Below are 22,908 nucleotides of genomic sequence, written 5' to 3'. Positions count from 1 at the left end.
TAATCTTTGGTCATTTTTATTGTACAAATTTAGCACAAATTAAAATAATGAAAAAACAAAATTAATATCAGCACATCAATAGATAAACATTACCTTTGTTCTTTTCCTTTACAAAAAAGAACCTTTGTCACCTATTTGGTGTTCAACTTACCGTGAATTGCCATGAGCAAACATACTAATATTTAATTTAAATAAGTCACAATAATGTTATAAATGTTATTGGTTAAACCTTCTTTTTATTGGCTATTTATTTAATAAATTGACAAATACAACATGGTCAAAATGTTGTAGTGAGCAATCTTTACCTTCTACTATACGTTTTGAAAGTAGAACTGGACAAATTGCTGTGTTATGTTATTTTTCTTGGCTATCATTTATCCAAACGCTTTTTCTCAAATGTTTAAAAATATGTTTTAATTTCATTCTTTATTCATAAACGTTCATCACAATTAAAATGGCAGTGATTGTTATCCAAGTATTATCCAACTTTAATCCAACGGTCAATGGAATATTCCAGTGCTGCAAGCCACCTAAAACATAGGTTATAAAAAAACATGATTAAAAGAAGGCAGCGTCTGTGGGCTGGATCAACAGAGTAGCTCTCTAATATTAAGAGCACTGTTGATGGGTGGCCCTCAGAGGATATGATTCATAGAAAAAGTGTCATCCTCACCCGATTAAGAATAGGCCTTGCGAGATTGACACATGGAGACTTATTTTTGGACCAAAAAGCCCGTGCATGTGGCCGGCAAGCAAAGAAAGGTTACTTAATGTGTCCACCTAGTTATGTGGAACTACAACGACGATGGGTGGTACATTGTGGTTAAGGTTTGGAGCCCATGAAAGGTGTGCCTCGTGTCCTCATCCACGTCCCTCTCTCAACCCAAATTCCTTCATTCTTCCCTGTGACCCTTCCCAACCCTTGGTTACAAGGGGGGTGTCCAGGTAGAAAATAATGGACAGCCCTGAGGGCATGGTAACCTCTCTAAAGCACAAGGTGTACTTGGGTTGGCACGGGGCAGCGGGTGCCTTATCAGAGGCACACGAGGGTTAGGGTACCAGATCCTGTCTGCACAGACGGGGGAGGGTGAATAACCATCTGTACTAGGGGGTCACAGAAATGTTCCAAGGTTCAGCCCCTGTTACACTGGGAATGGACTCAGTGGTTCGTGGTGACGCACCTGGCGGGAACTTAGACAAGAGGCTGTCTTCTATCTGTGACCTTTGACCATCGTTATACACTTGCCCTCATGGGATACGGCGGATCGAACCGAAGCGTGTAAGCATTGAGGATGCAATGATTACACTGTCAGTGTCCCTCGAATGCGTGAGTAGTGGCGAATGAAAATGGGTAGTGTATCGGTTGCTCCTATTCGAGTATGCTTTGCACGCAGGTGTAGGTTGAGCTCGATTGGAGGCCTTTACCGTAGGCAGTCTCCTCTAGGGGGTGGTTAACAATTCCACTTCAAACAAAACTGCCGCTGGAGCAGATCCGGTAGTTTCTACACTTGGGAAGCCCCAATACTCTGGGAGATAAAGTTATCCTTCTCTGTCTAGGGAGTGCGTGGGAGACCAGGCTGACGTATTTCAGCTTAGGTAGCCCTTTGCGCATGGCATACGATTCGATTCTTAATGCGGACTCGACCACTCGGAATGGGCAAGCAGGGAGCGAGATTGTCTTGGCCCCTCGGGGCTGGGCTGCCTGTACACCAATGCTGTGACAGTAACACCATTCTGTCGTATGTGGAGGTGCGTCAGCTCTCATTTTGAGAATTAAAACGTTCGATAAGGCTGGAAAGCTAGTGCGGATGTTAAAGATCCTCATTGTCCTTTTAAGGACAACTGAGTAAAAGGGAAAGCAATGTCCTACCTAGTTGAAGGGTGCAATTCCTTGGCTCCATCCAGAGAGTACACAGGAGTGCCACCCAATTTAAGAATTGTGCTTGAGCACGGCAACAACTGTTGGATCCCCTGTTTCGTTTCTTGGAGGAAACAGGGTTGTTCTATTGAATATAGTAAAAGTATTTGTGTGTACCTAGTTTTTGTTGAGTTAATGTTCTTATTAACATGAATGTGATGTGAGAGGATCGATGGCGGAATATCAAGTAACCCATTGACCCTCAATTAGGTTAATTACATAATATGTGTAAAGGTAAAGGGTGATAGAGAAATATTGAGTACTTCGTCACCCTAACTGAATGTATGGTTTGTAAATAGGCGAGAATGCATTGAAGAATGAACTTGAGTATGAATGGATTTTGAACTACATGCGTTGGGTGGTGAATTGACCTAGGTGTCTGAGGATAACCTCGGTGGCTGGGTGGATAAGACTGACTCTCCTGGCAATTTACTGTAAATTGCAAAAGCTGGAACTATCGGTGTACTACGAGAAGCGAACAGACCTAATTCACCACGTATTTGTATGCCACCATATTCCAAAATGTACATGTATGAATAAGAGCCTATATAAATCCAAAACATAGGTTATGTTCAAACTAATTTTTAAATTTGTAATAAAAGTTATACCTTTTCTTGTCAAGTTCTGTATCAGTGTAAAAATAAAAATGCATTAAAGATTGATCAGGGGGATAAAGTTCAAAAGCAAATTTTCTCGATGCAGAAGTTGAGCTTTGAACTCGGTAGCCATGCAGACACACCATACCTAAAACAAAACAAAATCAGTTGTTTACCATTGAAGATAATAATTGAATATTTAGTGACAGCATGCCTTATAAATTAACTGTTTATGCTAGTAATTTAGTTTATTTAAAAATAATTATTTTCTATTAGGGCGGATGTCATGTATCAAAAGAACTGTTGATAGGTGGCCCTCAGGGAATCTGACTTGTAGTAGATCCTCACCCAGGATATACCATGTGAGGTTGAAATACTGTTGCGCCAAGCTCACATATGTGTCCAGCAAGTAGAAAAAATTTGCTCGATGTGTCCCACTTAAAGGAAGAGTGCCATTCCTTGGCTCCACATAGAGAGCACGTAGGAATGCCAACCAATATGAGAATTGAGCTTAAGCAAGGCAGCAAGTATCTGGGTCCCCTGTTCCGATTCTTGGAGGAAAAGTGTATATGGTACTAATAGTTTAGTCCCCTACTGTATGTTGAGAATGAATGTATTTATTAGTAGGAATGTGTAGTGTGAGAGGGCTGATGGTGGAATACTGAGTACCCCATCAACCTCAAATAGGTTTTTTATATATAAAGGGCGATGGAGCAATATTGAGTACTCCACAATCCTAATCAAATGAATGGTGTGTAAATAAGAAAAAAAGTTAAAAAAGAAAAGGAAAGCGGGATTCGAATCATCGATCTTCAGCTCAATACTCTATTGCTCAAAACATTTAAGCTATCATGACTTCAACCAACTCGGACACCGACTCCTCATTCCAACCTACAACATTTCGAATTTTCCCTTTTTGCCATTCTGCATATTATGCAATTTTTCTTTTTTGCATTTGTTGGACAATTCTCATAGACCTTATCGTTATCATTTATCATTGGATTGAAAACTAACACATCATAGTGACCATGAAAGCCATCAAAGTAATAAAGAAGTAATAAAAAAATTGGCCCAGTTTTGCTAAAGTGGTTACATTATCCCAAAAAATGTTTAAACTCATGTTGTAGACTCGTGTGATGAAGATCAATTGGACGTGGCTCCTACAGTCCATAGGCCTTCATTAACTTTAAGTATTCAAACTCAAATAATCATAAAGTTCTGAGCCTGCATTGAAATTGTAATATTTTCCACTCAGAAACAACATGACCAATGGTTTTGAGCCAAACGTTTTCCATAAAATCTTGCTCCATAGACAACTACAATGTCCTACATAGACAGATGCCATCACCAGTTACTTCAATTTTAGTTGGGCTTAGCCCTGAGAAGGGCTGATAATACAGCCTAAGTTTAGCCGTGAAAAGGGCTGCTTGGAATTGGCTTTGGATATGTTGTCAATGGAACTCATAATGAAATACTGAATAACTTTAGCCAAAACTTTTGTAATATTATAAAGAGAAATACTTCAGTCTCACTTACCAAGAGCTATCTCTGCGTTAATATCTGAGTAGAAATACATGGATGCATCTTTTAGAATGCAAAAACGCCTCCTCCATGTTTTCCCTCGGTGATGAACTAATGTTGATAACGTTCCAGCACAATCAGGACGGTGAATTTTAGTTGGAGGAGCGTTCAAACAAGTCTCAGACATCCACGAGGGAACCTGAAGTGAATCGTTATATAATAACTTCCACAAAATGTTTGGTTTATTCACCTTTGGTTGGCATGCTTCTTTTAAAGCAGTCATCCATTGATCTGCTTCACCCTGTGAAGCTGCCGCTAAATGAAGCGAGGACACTCCTTTCTTGCTCAGACGGAAACTGTGTGGCTTATCAGAATCAGACTGTACCACCGTGTAGTCGGAAACGTGAATGGCTCCCAACGGTTGACCACCCTGAAATATTACAATATAAATCCTTACTGTGGAAGATATTGATTCCACTTACAGATTCAGATTTGTAATGATAAAGGCATTGATCTTGTTTCAACACAAAATAACGCCAAACCCAGTTGCCTTTCACTTTCATACTCTGGCTCAACCTATATAGACAGCCAGCTATTATTGGACTTGGAAGAGATGTCCGTGACACTTTATCGTATGTTCTTGCAACTTCAAGTTCAAGTATATCAGCACCTACAAAAAAATGTAAACATCAATTGTAGAATATTGAGAATACTGCTGTAATAAAATACACCAAAGTTTAGCCAAAACTGGAAAATGGGTAGACTCAAATAATTTGTATTTTGTATGATTTGTAGCATTACTCATCCTATTTTTTTATGTTATACTTTTTAAGATTGTACACTTTAGCATTAATGAATCAACTAAGTTATATTTTATTTTAAAAAATGCAATCTTACCAGCATGTGCTAATTTTACAACTTCAGAGTGTGTTGCATCGAGTACGTTGATGTTATTTACATTAATTATTATGTCACCAACTTCCAGTCCAGATGATTCAGCTGGAGTTCCTGCTTCGATGCAAGAAACTACAACAGGTTTTGAGCCGTGTATTCTAAAGCCAAATTCACCGGTTCCTCTTTTAACAAGTACTCTTTTGTCAACTTCTGTAAACAAATAAAAACATCAGCAGTAAATTAAAACACAGATTGATTATAGTTTGACTAACCGAAACATTTTGAAGCAAGTCTTTTATACATTTCTAGGCTGGATTTCCTGTGGACCATCCTGTGTGTGATTGCCTGGTATTTTCGACGGAATTCTTCCTCAGAGTGTGTTGACTCAATTGAGTCCTTCCGACTCTTTTGTATGTCTTCATTTTCTTCATCTAAAAATTATAAAAATAAAACTAATATTGGCAAATAATTGAATTTTATAACTAACCTCGGCTATCTGGTCTTTGCCAAACTTGCAGTTCTTCAGGACCACCTATGTACACCCAAGTGCCAAAATTATATGCGTCAAGGACAACTCCACTCCAATCATCATCATCATCAAAGCTGCTTTGAATATGTAATTTTTCCATACTAGCATCTGTAGATCGTGTTAAAGGACTGAAAATTTAATAATTTAAGTCATTATTCTTTGATGTGTTTCAAACAAAAGCTACCGGATTTTTTCTTTTCTATCTTCTCTAGCTCTTTCCTCAGATTTGGCCCTAGCAGCTTCAGCATGAATGCGGTTACGCCTTTCTTCAGACCTATACCTTTTATCAGCCTTCTTGTAGTGTCTCACTCGGTGAGGAGTTCTTGGCGAGTCTTCAAAACCTGCTGGCGGTTGTACAATATCTGCTTCAGGCTTTTCCAGTGTGCCCTAAATTTTTTGTGCATGTAATATAAAAGTTGCATTGTAATAACTACAAATTTACCTGAGGGCTTTCATACTGTTGTCCACAGTGCTGACACACTGGTTGACTTTTCAAATCTGTAACTGTGTTGCTACTTGGCTCGCTGTAAAATACAGAATCACTCCCAGGGCTTACAGACCTTAGAGACTCAGCACTCAGGGCTTTCAGACGTGTTGAATCAGGACTAGTGATCCCACCCTATAAAATATAAATTATAAACTGTTTTCATATTTATATTTGTTTTTAAATTTATTACTTTTATGTGCTGCCTGCTAGGGCTTCCCCCAGGACTTAAAGCAGAATGAGGACTTAGTCTTGCCATATGTAAAGAATCGTCAACATTTCTAACTGGACTTGGAGACTTAGTAACTATCGAACATCTCCTTTTGCCCAGGTCTTCCCCACTAACGCTTCGCCTCCTTTCCCTTTATAGATAAATTAATTAAAACTGTAGAAAGCATAAAAACATTATGTACCTGGGCAGAGTTGTTGGACTTTTTGCAACTGGGATCTTCCTTCTCTGAATCTCCCTAGTCCTCTTCTTTTTTCCACAAGTGCATTCATCACTGGATTCATCAGAACTATGTGCTCCAATACCGTTACTAATTTTGACTTTCTAGAAAATAGATAAATTATTTTATAATAATTTTTATTGCTTTATTTTTAATGTTGCAAAATTTAAAACAGAAAAAAAATAATAAGTGTAGAAGTATTTTTTTAAATTTTTTCTAGGGAATAATATAAGCAATAATCCATGCACTATTAAAAAAAATCTCAAGTCTGAATGTAGATAAAACTAACATAAAATCAACAGAATTATAATATGAACTGATTTTAGTAGAAATAAGAAAAAAGAGGATTCGCCAACATTAGAAGTGTTTTCAATTTTTAGATAGTATGATAATTAAATTAAATAGAATAGGTAGTAGAAATAAAGAAAAGGTAAGTTCCAAATGTTGGTAATAATTTAGGTAATGATTCATAATACAGAACAAACAAGGAACAAACAAATGGTACACAATTCAACATTAAACACATTAACATGATTTATGAGAGTAGAATTGACAAAATATAGGCCAACTTTTTTTAGAAAAGAAATGTAATACAACACCTAACGATGGAAATGGGTACACAAAAAATGTTTAAATATAAAAAAGCTTGTTAAGTCTGTTGATAAAGCTTGACTAGCATGTAAGCTCATTGATATGGATATAAGTGAGATATTTAAGCACTTTATGGGTAGTGCAGAATGATTCTATGTATATTTCCTTGCCTAAAATGACATTTATTATTTACATTATCATCCAGAGTCAGTCGTGCCGTCAATTCTTCTTTTTTGTATGTTTCATGAACCCCGGGACTTCTAATACTAGGTGTTGTTTCTCTGCTTCCCTAAATTATAAGTTTGGCATTTGGTTCTGTTAAAAAACAAAAAGAAGGCAAAGATGACCTGACGTTTTCAATCTGCAATACCTGGGTCGGTGTTCGTTTGCTCGGTTGGCTTGGTGTTTTCACAGGAGTTTTCTCCTTCTCTTCGACAGGAGGCATTGTCTTCTTCTGCCATGGACTCTTAACTAACAACAAATTTTAAAAAAAATTATAGGCCATTTAGATTGCTAATTTTTGAGTGGAGTCACATTTTATCGGAAAATGTTTGACCAGTCTTACATTTGTCAAAAGGAAGATAACAGGTTGGTAAAGATAAAAGACTAATTTTATATTTTAGGTAAACACCACTATAGAAAATACTTGTACAAGTACAATAACATAAAATGAATAGTTATTAGGTTGAATTATATATACAGGGTATTTTTTTTTTTTTTTTTAATGTAGTACTGGAAGAAAATAACCAATTTATTAAATTATAGCCACTTTTATCTAGCCATAAAATTTTTTTTTGCTGTATGCAAAATCATCTGTTGTACAGAGTTTCATATTGAGGAATGACCTTTGGGGCATCTGAGGATGGTCCAACAAGCATGGAAAGTACAAAATAAAGAATCCATGTATTTCTTGAGGTGGTACAAGAGCTTCAAGCAGCCTGCAATGTGAGTGGTGAAGAATTATTTTTGACAGACCATGACCTTTTCTGAGGAAGGTCGATCATCTGGTATCAGGCCGCTAGAAGAGAAGTTTCTAGCTGGAGAGAGTTGGTAGATGAGCTGCGAGCAGAATATTACCCCTGGACTATACTGATAGGTTATGGGATGAGATCAGATCGAGGACTCAAGGGTCCACAGAATCAACGGGATTTTACGTTGCCATCATGAAGAACTATTTTCACCACTCCAATCGGAAATGCTGAAGATAGGTTATAGAGAACATCCAATTATATTATTTGGAGAAAATGGCATTACAGTTGACACTTATAATACTTGATAAATTTGGCCACTGACTAGAGAAAGCTAGTGCTGTGTGGAAGTTTCTATGTTCCCTCCCCCAAAACGCCTGGAATCAGACCTCACACACACCTTCGGGCTGTGAGGTGGGCGACCAAGACCCGAGGGTTTAAATGCCTGCGTAGACTTGTACCCCATCCCTAAAAGGTCTGGGACTTGCTCGGCTCACGTGTCCTGCATAAACTTCTTGGACCTGTTCACAAACCCCAAGATTTTGGACCATTTAATCTCAGAGAGTGATTTGGTGACGTCCTCTCCTTAATCATCACCCAAAGGGCAGGAATGGTTAGCGGTCATCCAGGATTCTTCGGCAGGAAAGAGCTTCAAGGTGTATCTGACCCCTTGAGGTCAGGTTTACTAATGCAACACTCATGAACAACTCATGAAGGCGGGGGGGGGGAACTCAAGGTGTCAAACTTTCTGAGCTGCACACGACTCATACATTTTTAACATGACTAATAATTCTTAAACTCCTAATATTCTATAATTAATTCTAAAATTAGGAATACAATTGGTAATAATAACAATTTGGTTCACCTGTTGGTGTTGTTCCTTCAGGTTGTTCGATATTAGCTGAGAGTTCGAGTTTGAATCCCTTTTTCACACGTGACTTATCTTCATGTGTCCATTTTCTGTTGGAAAATAACAAGACAAGATTGTACAAGATGAAAAATCAAATAGTAATTCATTCTACCCAATATCTACATTAAAATACCTACAACTACATACGATAAAAGCATTACTAACAAACATTATATTAATGATTTTTAAGTTTGTCAATTTAGGTAGTAATTTATTAACAGTTTTACATTCCATCAACAAATATATCGTGTTACTTGTGTCAAAACTAATTTACGGTTATCAGCAACAACTCAGGCCAAGCAATAAACCATTTAATATACCTTTGCTTTTGGTCTTCAAAAGGTGAATCATAGCCACCTGTTGATGAACAGTGACTTTTGTCTGAATGCCCTAATTTGTCACTACTGCCTTCCACACTATAGCTAAAATGGCAATAAATGAAGAAATGAAGTTATAATTTGATGCCAAAAACAATCAAACATCAGGTCTCATTTTCAATACTCCCATTTATTCAATTAGATGATATAGGTTGAAATTATTGCCTAGTTCACTAGTCTGAATGATTACATTTAATTTATAAAAAAAGAAAATAGGGTTTAAACTAGTTATAAGGTGTTTTAAGTAATTCAGTTTAATGCGTTAGATGTATCGACCACTCACGAATAATTTGCATAGTCTGGATAATAAACAAATTCAATTATTATCTGTCAAACCTTTGACCTATTTTAAGGTCATCATCAGAGCAAAGCAATCTTAAAGGTGTCTACAAATAAACATAATTAAGTTTTTAATAGATGGTTCAGATTTCTTTGAAAAACGACTCAGCCACAACATCGCCAAGGTACACACAGTGTTCTTCAAAGAAATTTAAAACCATCTATTAAAATTTTAATTGTCAGATAACAACAATTTGTTTTTTCATCTACACCATACCGAGATCCAGATTAATTGCGAGTTAAATAATTCAGCAATTTGATATGATTTTATTTTGTTTGTGAATAAAAAGACAAACATTACTTTACAGAAATGATAAAGGTGGGGTGAGTAAGTTGTTTAATTTCATTTAATGTTTAATTTCTTTAAAAGATAATTCTTACAGTTTGTTGTTTTCAACGATCCTGATTTCAAGCAGTAAATGCACATCATCAGTTGAACAAGTTACAAACATATATCTCGACATTAATTGTAATAGTAACTTGTAAATCAACAATATTATGTAATGGAAATCTTAAGTAAATGGGGCTTGAGAAATTTGAAATAAAAAAATGTAAAATTAAACATGGAGATAAATGCGCGAATAATATAATACATTATTCTTTTTATGAAAACTCTTGGTTGAGATAAAAAAAAGTCAGTGACACAAGCAGGATACAAAAATGGATTAATATAATATATTTTGATTTACCACCTATTTTAAACATGTACTTAAATAATATTTGACAAATTAATCACTAAGTTAAAATTATTTTCATTTTTTTACTTACAGTATTTATTATGATTATTTTAGTTGGGTTATAATTTACAGTTTTTACACGTTTAAAATTGAACGATATCAAAAATCAACTTCTCATTGCAATGTTGCATTGGAGGTCGATCGCAGGTTCACTCTTATAATTCATGTCGAGAGACGTGCTTGCAACTGATGAGGAGCGTTTAAAGCTTGAATCCGGAACATTAAAACAAACAAACTTTGAGTAAGATCTATCTTTCATCACATTGTTGATATTTTAATTCGCGTTTATTTGGTTTAATTAAATATAATAGAAGTCACATGTAGTCGGAAAAAATTGTTTTATACAGCAGAGATTTAATAGAATTAGTAGAAAAAAGAAAACAACCTTACATGTGCAAAAAGTGTAAATATGAGAGTCAATATTCTATAGAAAAACAAAAATACAAATAAAATGTGAATTTTATTACAAAATTTTTTTTATAACATTTACTATTCTAACATAAATAAATATGTGATGACTCTATATGCAATAAGAAATAATAAATTACAGTATATACTTAGTACTATATTTAACAGAATAATTTGTTAACGTTACTTTTACTGTTATACTAGTATTCCTTTTAGGGTCATCACAATTAACAGATATATAAGATAAAATGTAAAATAAAATCATGCTTTTTTTATATTTAGTAATTATTTAAAAAAAATTTAGTCATTATGTTAAGCATATGCAAATAACTGAAGGTATAACTAAACCATGCATTTTTTAATTAAAAAAGAAAATAATGCAAAGTTAACATTTATGTGCTCCGTACAATACATGTATTAAATGTCAAATTTGTTGTATAAGTATACTTCAAAATCAACTTTCGATATGAATTCATAAAGATCAGGTTTTTTTGGTGATAAATTTTTTATATTATCATAGGCTTGTGAAAAACAGTTATATTTTGGAGTATACGAATATTTAAGTGCTAAGTAATATTTTACATGAATATATTCAAAGTTGTGGCAAAGTAATCTCTTAAATATAATGATTTTACATGGTAGGAAAGAATTAACTAGAATAATAGGTCTTTAGACTGGCCATTGCCCATTTAATTATCACCTAAAAAATGGGAAGAAAAAGACAGAAACTTGCTGACTCTGTCTGTGAAAAGGCAGAAACATTGGAATATGTCCTTTCTAGATCAGAAATGGTACAGCCTATTTGGAAAGGCGTAATTAACATTTAAAGAAATAAACAAAGAAGATCAATAAAAATTATTTATTAATTTTTATTTTTTATTTATTTAAAAAAAATTAATTTTTTTTTTTTGACTGGGGCTTCTGACATCTAGGTCATTTCAGCCCCAACTAAGTCTATATTCTATTTACTCGTTCAAACACTACATTCATACAAATAAATACATCCATACACATAAATACATCCATACAGTACACTCATTCCTTTGGTCGGTGGAGTACTTGACCTATACTCAAACTAATCTAGATTGGGGTCGATGGAGTACTTTTATAATATTACGCCATTGACCCTGAACACACACTCATACGCTCTCAAAGTTCGAGGGGCGATGATGACGTTATATTTCACCCTCACCCCTCGCCATTCACGCTAATAAATACAAACACTCAGACAAAACATATAGACACACAACACATAAGACATATTATATACAATAAAAAACCTCAATTTCTCCTAAAAAGCGGAACAGGGGACCCAGAAACCTGCTGCAGTGCTCAAGTACTATTTTCAGATTGGATGGCATGCCTACACGCTCCCTGTAGGGAGCCAATGCATGACATGTTTTTCTCTGCATATGGGGCACCTGTGTGGGCTTTGGCACAAGAGCACTTGCCCATGTGTCAACCACGTATGGCTTATTCTTAATAGTGTAAGGACGATTCCTTGTTTCCGGCTCAGGTTCTCGGGGGGGGGGGGGGATCTACGAATCGTGCTCTTGACGCGCAAAAGCTTCTCGGACAACGCGGCCCACTGAAGCTTCCATTTTTCTTTTATCACGTTCTTTACTGCTAGCTTGGCGTCAGAGGGCCTGGTCGTGATGGTTCAGTCTGGAGGGTGGAACGTCCCGGCTTTTGCCGCCTCTCCGCACGTTCATTACCCTCCAGTCCAATGTGTCTGGGATCCAGACAAAACCACTGTTTTTCCAAGGCGCTTCAACTTGGCGAATTTTTCCATCAACAGCACGATGAGAGGGTCTACAGAGAACCCGTCTCCATGAAAATTATTAAACTACCTTAAGAATAGTGCATATTTTTGGTGTTGGAAAAAAAAGAAATAAAAACTCCATAATAAGTCTTTTAGGTCACAGCAGAAGAAAGCGAGACTATGTTTTTACCCCAAAGAAAGAAAAATTAATAATTTAAAGATTAGTTTCAGTATTATTGATTTTTTATTATTAAAAAATAAGTTTTTATAGTTTATTTTTTTAATTTCATGCAAATATTGCTTAGCAAATAAATAATTTTTGTTTTAGCTCAATCATTAGTTATTAGTTAGTTAAATTTTTTTTTGAACTTAATCAAATACCTCCCACAACTGCTACTTTCAGCGCTTGATGTGTCACCATCACCATCGCCTCCTTTGTCTTCTTGCTGTTCAGTGCTGCTTTCTTTTGTTTCTGCTTCAGTGGTTGGAGGAGAACACGGCACCTGAAGATTGTAAAATTGGCTGAACAAATGGCACAAATTGTTTATTGAAACGCACCTGTTGTTCTTCCGTTGCATCAGCCCTCGTCAGGCTGTACACTGATGAACCACTTTCAAAAGACCCTGTCCCTTGTCCGGGTTGAAAGGTTTCCTTTTCAGCCAGATGTGGGCGACTACTGGCATCTGAGTTATTTTCAGTCGCTGTGGCGTAGTCATCAGTTGTGGATGCCTCTGACATATCTGTGTTTGTTTTGCCTGAATCTGATCTTCCAAACGCTTCTGAAGTGACAAAGCAAAAGGGTTAATTGTTTAATTTTTTTTGTTTAAGTAGTGGGAAATACCATTACTGCTAAGTGTCGCTGATGAGGAATGATGCTGTTCTGAATCTGGAGTCCTTGTGCCTGTACTTTTTCGTTTTAATCTCTGACTTGGTGACAATGGACGTTCTTTCCTGCATTGAGAAAATTTATTATTTGCAACATTTGATTTTTTGATAGTTTGACGACATATTTTTCTAAATGCTTGCAAGTGAAAAAAATTAAGCAAAATATGATGTGTGTAACTATTATTCTATTCATTAGCCATCCTACCTCAAGTGTATAGGACTTGTGTGACAAGTTATTGTTAAAGACACAACAATCTTACCCACTCCATCATAGCTTTTATGAAATTTGACTTGCTTTTTATCATTTTTTTGTCTATGAAAAATAATTATTGGTGAACTTATTTATTTTAGGAATGCCTCAACATATAAAATGGTAATATATGTTTCGCTTTACCTATCTTTTTGCTGTTGAACTACTTTTAAAGTCGTAGGTTCTGGAGTTTTTTCCTGCGTTGGTACGGTCACTGCTACAACAGGAATAGGCTTTTCGGTGCAAGGTACTACTCTGGATTTAGCTGGCATTTCCTTATTCACAAATAAAACAAGTTAGATGTTATTATCTTGATAGAGTCAGGTGGTATATTATGTTTATTGCAAAATCTATTCGCTAATATAATTTTATTATTCCAATGATATTTATTGTTCATAATATACAAGTTATTATGTTCTTTCTTATTTTCTTTGGGAAAGTTTGCTTAAACAATCTTTTGTGATTTCCATTTAAAACTCTGTTCTCTTTAATTTTGCAGATTTTTTGATTAACAACCCCTTGTTATTTGAACAAAAAAAAGTAGTTAATAATGAAAACTTTGAATTAAAAAAAAAAAAAAAATGATCAGACAAGCAAGGGTTAACAAGATTTGTTTGTGTGGTCTGCAGGGTGATGGACCTGTGATTACCAGCCATTTTGGTCTGCCTACTACCTTGAGCTTTCCGTACAGATGTTTCGAATTTGAAAAACGGAGGGAAAATTCAAAAGGTGGGGTTGAGATGGGAAGTTAGTGCCCGAGTGGATCGAGGTCATGATAGCTCAAGTGGTACAGCAGCGGCGTATCTAGCTGAAGATCGTGGGTTCGAATCCCGCTAATGACACTGACATTTTTATCTCAACTAAAAACCTTAATTGAAAGGTAGTTTTAATATTCAATTTAAAAGAAATACTTGCTGGTTTGGTATATAATATGTGTTTCAGCACTGTGTTGGGTCTCAGAATATGATGAAATGCCAAAACACATATTATGTCAAGCCAACCTAGTGAGGATAGGCCAATCAAACTCATTGATAATGAGCAAATTAACAGCAAGGGTTTGTTGAAAGTAGTGTGACCCAAAATCCTTAAAATGATGGACATAAATACCAGCAAGCCTAGGTTATCAATAATGCCTATGTAAATTTTTTTTTTTAAAAGTCTCAAAGCAATTTTTTTACCTGTTCTTGTATCTCAACCTCTTCATTATCTAAGGCATCTGTGTCAATGCTTGATCTTTGTTGATGCTGTACCATCAATAGATGCTTTCTTCTTGCAGAAGGTGTCATTGCACTAATGGCCGCACTTGGTGCCAAGGAAGTGCTGAGATCCGAACAACTCATACCGGTGCCTGCACCGTTGTTATCTGAATCGGCATGCAGCACCTGCAATAAAATTAGATGATAACAAAACAGTAGATAATTATTAAGATTCAGCTTACAGTCATCTGCGACTCATTCCAGATGCTGTCACTGTGGTCTTTTGTATTCAAAGAATCGCAGGAAGCGAAGGGCGAAGGGGTCGTTGGGACTATCACAGTCTTTTGTTCCGGGCCCTCGGCACTGTCTCCAGAGTCACTCCTTTTTCTAAAAATGTTCTGGTATATTAGGTTTTCGTGGAACTCTTCTTCTTGTGAGTCAGCCGTAATCTACATATAAATAGATTTAATTAGGATTATCGTTTTAATAAATATATATGCATCAAAAATTAAAAGCTTACAAGTTTTCTAGGGGTTTGCACGTCGATTTGGGTTATGGTCCTCTTTTCTTCTGGTTCTTCTTGAGTGCTCTTGGTGGAAGCCAATTCTCCATCGCTCTGGGTACACGGCTCCATCATTTCTTCTTTCAAACCCTTGCCCTCCAAAATTTCGCCATCGGAAAGCGTTTTGGCCAACCTTTTCTTTCCTCGTTTTTCTAATGGTTCAAAATTTATAAAAATTTCCTTAGGACTAGTAGGTAGATATGGTGACCTGAAATAACAAATCTGGATTAACAATTCTACAATTGTCCAGGATTGAAATATATATATTTTCTAATCCAACCAATTTTTAAGTGATTTAATTTGAAGGTTTCTACTCTTATTTTCCAATTATCAAGTACTAATGACAATCAAAGGTAGAAACAAACAAAATATTTAATTTTATTTCAATCTAATTTTTTATTAAATTCATTAGTTTCGTGGTCCCCTTGACCAATTAATATCTTTCAATTAATTAAGGTTTTTAGTTGAGTTAAAAAAGTCAGTGTCACGAGCGGGATTCGAACCCACGATCTTCGGCTAGATACGCCGCTGCTCTATCACTTGAGCTATCGTGACCTCGATCCGCTCGGACCCTAACTTCCCATCTCAACCTCACCTTTTGAATTTTCCCTCCTTTTTGCCATTTTTCTAACTAGTGAATTTAATAAGTTTAAATGAAGGGTACCTTCACTAAAGCTCTCCGTGGCCATTTCATTCGTCAAATAGATTACACGACATTTGAAAAATGGCAAAAAGGAGGGAAAATTCGTAAGGTTGGGTTGAGATGTGAAGTTAAGTGTCCAAGTGGATCGAGCAGCGGCGTATTTAGCCGAAGGTCGTGGGTTCGAATCCCGATCGTGACGCTGACTTTTTTATCTCAACTAAAAACCTTAATTAATTGATAGATACTAATTTTTTATCTTAACCAATACCTTACGTAAAGATTAATTAGTTAAAAAAGTTATTTGGTCAATCGGACCACGAACTCTAATCGACAAAATATTTAATGTCGGATTATTTTCACGTAATAAAGTGCTAATATCAATTAAAGATAGAGATTAATAAATTAAGTTCCGTTTAACCTATTTTTATTATGAGAAAGTATTTAAGTAACATGCATAGATGCAATGTTCATATGAAAATGTATTACGTATTAAATTAATTTATATTTTTCTTCATTAAAACTAACAAAAACTACATAATGAACAAGCCAATTAAAATTAAAAACAACTTTGGGGCCTCATTATAAATTTGATTTTAACAACGAATTTGCAATGAAGAAAAAGTCAATTGAAGTTATTTATTTAGAATCACAAAAACTAATCACCACACATTTCAAATGAGGATGTTAAAATCTGTAAGAATTAAGAATTTATTATATACTAGAATAAGGTAGAGTCGATAGGATTTTTCAAAATAGCTGGCTATAGTTAAAAATAAACGATGAAAAATGGCAAAAAGGAGGGAAAATTCAAAAGGTGGGGTTGAGATGGGAAGTTAGTGCCCGAGTGGATCGAAGTCACGATAGCTCAAGTGGTAGAACAGCGGCGTATCTAGCCGAAGATCGTGGGTTCGAATCCCGCTCGTGCCATTGACTTTTTTATCTCAACTAAGAACCTTAATTATTCGTATAATGTTGAAATTCACATTTGACATATGACAGTATCAATTTTTAAATTGATCATTTTTCAGGCTAGAATGACGGAATGTACATCTTTCTTTAAGAAACATTGTGTTTCCCGGTAGCGGCGTATCTATCCGAAGGTCATGGGTTCGAATCCCGCTCGTGACACTGACTTTTTTATCTCAACCAAAAAACCTTAATTAATTGGAATATATTAATTGGTGAAGTTAAAAATAAATCGAAACCAACATCAAAGTGATAAAATTGTTAAAATTGTCCACAGTTTTGACAAAATGTTTGATTATCCTCGACAGTAAAATAAAATCCGATCATTAAATTTAAAAAATTGTCTTTCATCTAAGTAATTCTTTAATAAGTGCAGCTGGCTAGATTTGATTTTTAAAAGAGTGTCTCTCCTTTAAATTTTCTCTCAAATAATTCCAGTCACGAACTTTTCCCTTGCCACGCCGTCATAGTTTAGTTGTTATGAACCTAAGGGTTAGTGTAATGGGCTGGCAGAAACGTTTGACCTTTCCACTAAACTTGTTATTAAACTGCTGTATTTTGTCTGATAGTTCCTTTGTAAATTAATTTTCATTTATTTTATAGGATTTAATTCAATTAAATTTTAATACTGTGCTGAAAATGCTATCAGAAATTTGGAATTTTCAGAGGAACAAAAATTTGCTTCTATTTTACAAATAATCTTAGAGACTGTCGAATCACAGAAAAATTTCTTCATTTAATAACCTTTCATATATGCATGATATATACATTACTGTGATTGACACTCCTTTGGGAGGAGAAACCAAGCTTCAAAGGTGAAAAAACGTGGGCTCGGTTGATGGAAGGGGGTGGAAAAATGTATCATGTTCGCATTCTTTTCCTTTCTGTTTTTGTTCATTTGAGAAAAAAATGTACAGTAAACAAAACAATGTTTTCTGGATAAAATTTGGCTGACTGAACTTAGTGTGGAATGGGGTCGGTGGTACCATTGCATTGCCACCGAAGTCTCCTGATAGGACCCTAGGGACTTTGTTTGGGGTTTTCTCAAAACAACAAGTCTACAAGGTACAGGTCAACAGCGAAGAAGATTTAAAGAGAAGAATAACTGCTGTAGCACAAAAACTTAGGGCCAAGTTAAATCTCCCAGTTACTGTGAGAGATGTTCGGGAAACGAGCAAGTTGGGCTTCAGGAACAGGGGATGGCAGTTTATTAGTAAATTGTATCCTGAATACATTGTTTTCTTTAATGTGCATATTTTTTAAAATGAGAATAAAAAGAAAGGAAAGGAATGCGAACGTGATAAACTTCTTCCACCCCTTCCATCAACGGAGACCACGTTTTTTCACCTTTGAAGCTTGGTTTGTCCTCCCAAAAATGAAAGGTTATTAAATGAAGAAATTTTTCTGTGATTCGACAGTCTCTAAGATTATTTGTAAAAGAGAGACAAATTTTTGAATTCCTCTGAAAATTCCGGATTTTTGATAAGTTTTACATTTCCTTTGCTATAAATGACATTTAAGAGTGTCGCAAAGATACTAAAATGGTGTAGTCCTCTAGAAAATTTACCGCACTTTTCGAAAAAGGAGTTAAAACTGCAAATAAATTAGTGAAAAGTTTGGAAAACCCGATTTAACGGCATAAAGTCCGAATTTTTTTCGAAAAACACAAGAACAATCATAACTCCGTTTTGAACAGAAATACGACCCCCGCTCTCGCGGCATTCCATGAAGTTTCACCCAAAGAAAAATTGTCACACTGATCCGAATCCACCCTTTATACTTAGGTGTTAAAATCTATTTTTATTATTGAATAATTTAAAAAAAAAATCCAGAGACTAAATTGCTACGGCCATTTCAACCTTTTAACCCTCATTTGTCATGCAATGTCAAGAATGCAATTAAAATAATTTTTAAAATAATACGTCTCAATTAGTTAGTCTAATTAAGGTTTTGGTTGAGATAAAACAGCCAGTGTCACAAGCGGGATTCGAACCCACGATCTTCGGCTAGATACGCCGCTGCTCTACCACTTGAGCTATCGTGACTTCGATCCAGTCGGACACAAACTTCCCATCTGAACCCCACCTGAATTTTCCCTCCTTTTTGCCATTTTTAAGATAATGCAATAATCTAGAAATTTAAGTTATTAATGCATTCTTAATGTACGGAGTAATTTCTCATCAGCATTCATTATAATTTTTTAATAAGAAACGATCAAGGGTAAGGTCAATTCGAAAGAAAACACGCAGTTTAGTCATCGATCTTTCGAGGAATACCCTTTAATCAGGGCTCTTCAAATTTAAATTAATTATTGATTACGTATGAACAAATATTGACAATTTTCAAACCTACAAAATTAAGAATTCAATTTAGCGAAAAGAGACCCTCCTCTCTATCACTTGACCTTTAATCTTACTTTACTCGCATGAATATAGGTTTTAAGAGAATGAATAATTAATTATATATATATCTTTAGAAATTTTCGAAGGCAACAAGAACATTCAATTTTAACAGTTTTGGAGAAACATTAAGAAAAATCAACGAATATATTTAAATTACGGGATTTATCTATGTGGTCTGTGCAGTGATGAACCTGTAATTTTGTTGTTTATCTTTGCTGATTTGGTCTATCGGACCTGTTTTGACAGTTTATTTATTTTTTAATCACTTATAAATTATTAATTGTCGTAATTTTTACAATATATCCAAATGTTAATTATGAATATATAGATTCATCTGTTTTATAACTTCTTTGGTTCAGGTCAAGATAAATAATAGAATAATAATAATGGAAAAATAATAGAATTATTATTCTAACAATAGGAAAAAAAAAAAAACGAAATGCAGATAGGACAAACCAACGCAGATAGGAAAGGTAGTCCAAGATGCCCGTAAAGATCACACTATCTTCTTTCTAAGATACCAAATGTGAAATTAAACTAATAAAAAAGTTATCTTTGTTACAGATCCAATTTAAATATATTGAATTCTTGGTAATTGAATTACAAATTAGTACAGCTCTTGAACAGGTTTGTTGTATTGCCTGATAAATTTTATGATGGTGCAATGATGATAATAAAATCTTGTGATGTTACATAATAATCTTAAACGCTTTTTTTGAAATCACAGCTTGTGAAAAGAGGTGTTTACGAATTGCCACAGCGATAAAATTTCATTAGGGAGAAAAGTTTCTGCACTGTTGGAATAAGTCCAAAATCAGAGTGCGATATCCTCGAACTTGAAAACACCCTCTCCACCAGGCCTCATTTAGCTCTTTCAAAGAGGAAACCTGAGAGCTTAACGGAAAGGGCACAAAACCTACTTTAAAAGTTAGTTCTCGCTCACAGTTTGTTGTTTTCAACGATCCGGATTTCAATCATTAAATGCTTATTGTCAGGTTGAAGGAGTTACAAACACGTCTCCGGTAATGAATTGAGAGGTGAACCTTGAGTGAAGTTTGGGTAGAAGAAAAAGTTGAAGTAGGCTCAAAGAATACATTCAATAAATGAACGTTGAATTTTGGCAAAATGGAGAGATGTTATGGATTTTTGCGAACAACGGACCTCATCGACCCAGGCGAATCTAGCCAAAAAATATGACCCAAAAAAGTCATATTTAAGGGTCTAAAATTATTTAAACATGTGTGTTAAAAACTATTTTGACCAACTAAACTTTTGGTTTTTATATACCTAAAATCTTTTAATGCGATCCTGAATATGATTTTCTTATGCTACGTCAAAAACTTGTATTTTTGAATTTTATTTACTTATTTTATTTATTTTTTTAAAGGTTTTAATGCTGGCAAATTACATTCCTCACTGCCAGCCCTCTATTTTTTCGCTTTGCATTCATTTTATATCCTGTTTCTTCAGCCTAGTTATGATATTTTATGATATAACGGTAACTAATGTTTTCTTCTCTTTGCTAGCCTCTCTTTACCTCAGGGCCTCATCAACTGTTGATAAAATAAAACAAATAACCAAAAAAATATACGGAGACAAGATAAAAACATGTAAATGTGGCCATTCACTATCACTCCAAATGGAACCGCGCCAAGCCGTACAGCTCCATTTGGAGTGCCTGAAATTTGAGGGGGCATTCACGACCGCTCCACAGCCAGTCGCTCCGAACGTCAACCAGTGAATTACCTTCTCAAAATGGATGACGATCTCTTGTGCTACTCTTCTGTTTATTTACATATTAAAAGCAAAAAATCGAAGAGGAAATGGTGTAAGAAGTGGCTCCTGAACAGAAGCCGTAATACCCACATCAATTTGATGAAAGATCTTTCCCTTGAACCCGCTGATTGGAGGAACTATTTAAGGATGGATGAAACGTCTTATTTATTCATTATATTTAGTGTTCTATTGACCAAATTACTTCTTTCAATTATTTAATCTTTTTTGTAAGGTTTTGGTTGAAATGAAAAAGCTAGTGCCACGAGCGGGATCTGAATCCATGGCCTTCGGCTAAATACGCCGCTGCTCTACCACTTGAGCTATCGTGACTTCGATCCTCTCCGACACCAAAAAATGGCAAAAAGAGAGAAAATTCGAAAGGTTGTAGGTTGAGATGGGGAGTTGGTGCCCGAGTGGATCAAACTATCGAAATCACGATAGCTCAAGTGGTTAGCGCAGCGGCGTATTTAGCCAAATGTCATAGATTCGAATCCCCTCGTGACACTATTTTTTCATTTCAACCAAAACCTTTCAAAAAAAAAAAAAGATTAACGTCTTATTTATATTTACTCCAGCTTGTTACCTCCTTGAAGTTCTCTGCTACGATTTCTGATCAGCGTTAGGGGTTATCAATACTTCATCTCTCGTTGCATTTGTATCCTTTGTTTTGAAAACGTCGACCGATTGGTTGAGGACCGAATTTCCTTTATTTCTATCGTGGTAATCATTGTCCACCACTTTCCATAAACATGGTAAACTTTCATACAATTCAATCACCTCAACAATGAAATCTCGATTGGATGTCATTACCAATAAAGAATAAACGTTTTTGACTTTTTGAGAATGTAGGACAGAGATGTTTGCACAGTGATGAATGTTCGAAAACGTGAGCTAAGGCAAATTTGAAGGGGGGGGGAGAAATAAATCAATTAGAATTCGCTTTGTAAAATAAAAATGACACATCTGTAATCTCACAAAAACCATACTGGAAAGCTTCATACAATAAAATGCAATGGTTCTTCTTGTAGCAAGCACCTAACAAAAAAGGAGGAACTTTTCAGAGGAAATGCTCAAAGTGTTTCCCCTCTTCACGAATGCATAAATGACTTTCTGAATTTCTACCCCCCCCTTCAAATTTACCTTAGCTCACGATTTCGAACATTTAATTGTTATTTTTCAACTCTACTAGAACGTTATTTAAAAACCTGGATATATCAATGTAAAGATGAAGAAATTTTGTAATTTTGACATGTTCCAACTGATATTGGCTAACATTTTATGTCATTCAGATTATTGCAAAGAAGTATCTTACAGCAAATTTAGCGTTCTTTTAAATGGTGTAATTAGATTTGTTGTAGTCTCAACATTTTGGAAGTTGTAAGCGTTTTTTTGTGGTAAGGTAGTGAAAAGTTGAAAAACCTAAATTGACGAATATCTTCGAAATAGAGAACTTTTCGAAAGTTTTCTCCTGAGCATTTTTTGCTCCAAACGAAGAGTATAATCGATTCCCTGAGTTTCGTCAGAAGGAACTGGAACACCCTGTATATTTTATATACAGGGTGAATTGTTACTCGTGCTACAAACTTCTCCAGTAGATTCTTCACCCTAAAATGAACAAAAAAGTTCATATTGTCCATGGTCCGATTCTCAACCATTTCAGAGTAATTTCGCTTTTTATCGATTTTGAAAGATATCACGTCCTGGCGTCGGAAAATCGTGATATCTTTTAATCTAAACATTTCTCT

The 22,908-nt window shown here is 35.3% G+C and overlaps 1 protein-coding gene across 5 annotated transcripts in view; it reads right to left on the bottom strand.

The window, feature by feature from the left end:
* LOC106669477 overlaps positions 1–22,908 on the bottom strand; it is a 43,748-nt gene continuing 20,840 nt past the window's right edge. The window contains exons 9-31 of one of the 5 annotated variants that reach the window (XM_024228976.1): positions 15,335–15,584; positions 15,057–15,263; positions 14,797–15,000; positions 13,763–13,893; positions 13,325–13,434; positions 13,042–13,262; positions 12,865–12,986; positions 9,181–9,282; positions 8,816–8,910; positions 7,353–7,453; positions 7,176–7,271; positions 6,356–6,495; positions 6,136–6,304; positions 5,901–6,077; positions 5,643–5,845; positions 5,417–5,586; positions 5,202–5,360; positions 4,933–5,139; positions 4,518–4,705; positions 4,286–4,465; positions 4,051–4,234; positions 2,527–2,662; positions 1–530 (exon numbers count right to left, since the gene is read on the bottom strand). In XM_024228976.1, coding sequence (XP_024084744.1) covers positions 479–530; positions 2,527–2,662; positions 4,051–4,234; positions 4,286–4,465; positions 4,518–4,705; positions 4,933–5,139; positions 5,202–5,360; positions 5,417–5,586; positions 5,643–5,845; positions 5,901–6,077; positions 6,136–6,304; positions 6,356–6,495; positions 7,176–7,271; positions 7,353–7,453; positions 8,816–8,910; positions 9,181–9,282; positions 12,865–12,986; positions 13,042–13,262; positions 13,325–13,434; positions 13,763–13,893; positions 14,797–15,000; positions 15,057–15,263; positions 15,335–15,584 — 3,604 coding nt within the window. In that variant the 3' untranslated portion in view covers positions 1–478. Of the gene's footprint in view, positions 531–2,526; positions 2,663–4,050; positions 4,466–4,517; positions 4,706–4,932; positions 5,140–5,201; positions 5,361–5,416; positions 5,587–5,642; positions 5,846–5,900; positions 6,078–6,135; positions 6,305–6,355; positions 6,496–7,175; positions 7,272–7,352; positions 7,454–8,815; positions 8,911–9,180; positions 9,283–12,864; positions 12,987–13,041; positions 13,263–13,324; positions 13,435–13,762; positions 13,894–14,796; positions 15,001–15,056; positions 15,264–15,334; positions 15,585–22,908 lie in introns of all 5 variants that reach the window. The other 4 variants (XM_024228974.1, XM_024228975.1, XM_024228977.1 and 1 more) reach the window with 4 other exon arrangements.

This window comes from Cimex lectularius, unplaced genomic scaffold, assembly GCF_000648675.2.
Source record: "Cimex lectularius strain Harlan isolate CLEC.00 unplaced genomic scaffold, Clec_2.1 scaffold128, whole genome shotgun sequence".
Lineage (NCBI taxonomy): Eukaryota > Metazoa > Arthropoda > Insecta > Hemiptera > Cimicidae > Cimex > Cimex lectularius.
The sequence above is the reverse complement of the archived record's forward strand: the minus strand, read 5'-3'. Positions and strand labels throughout refer to the sequence as shown.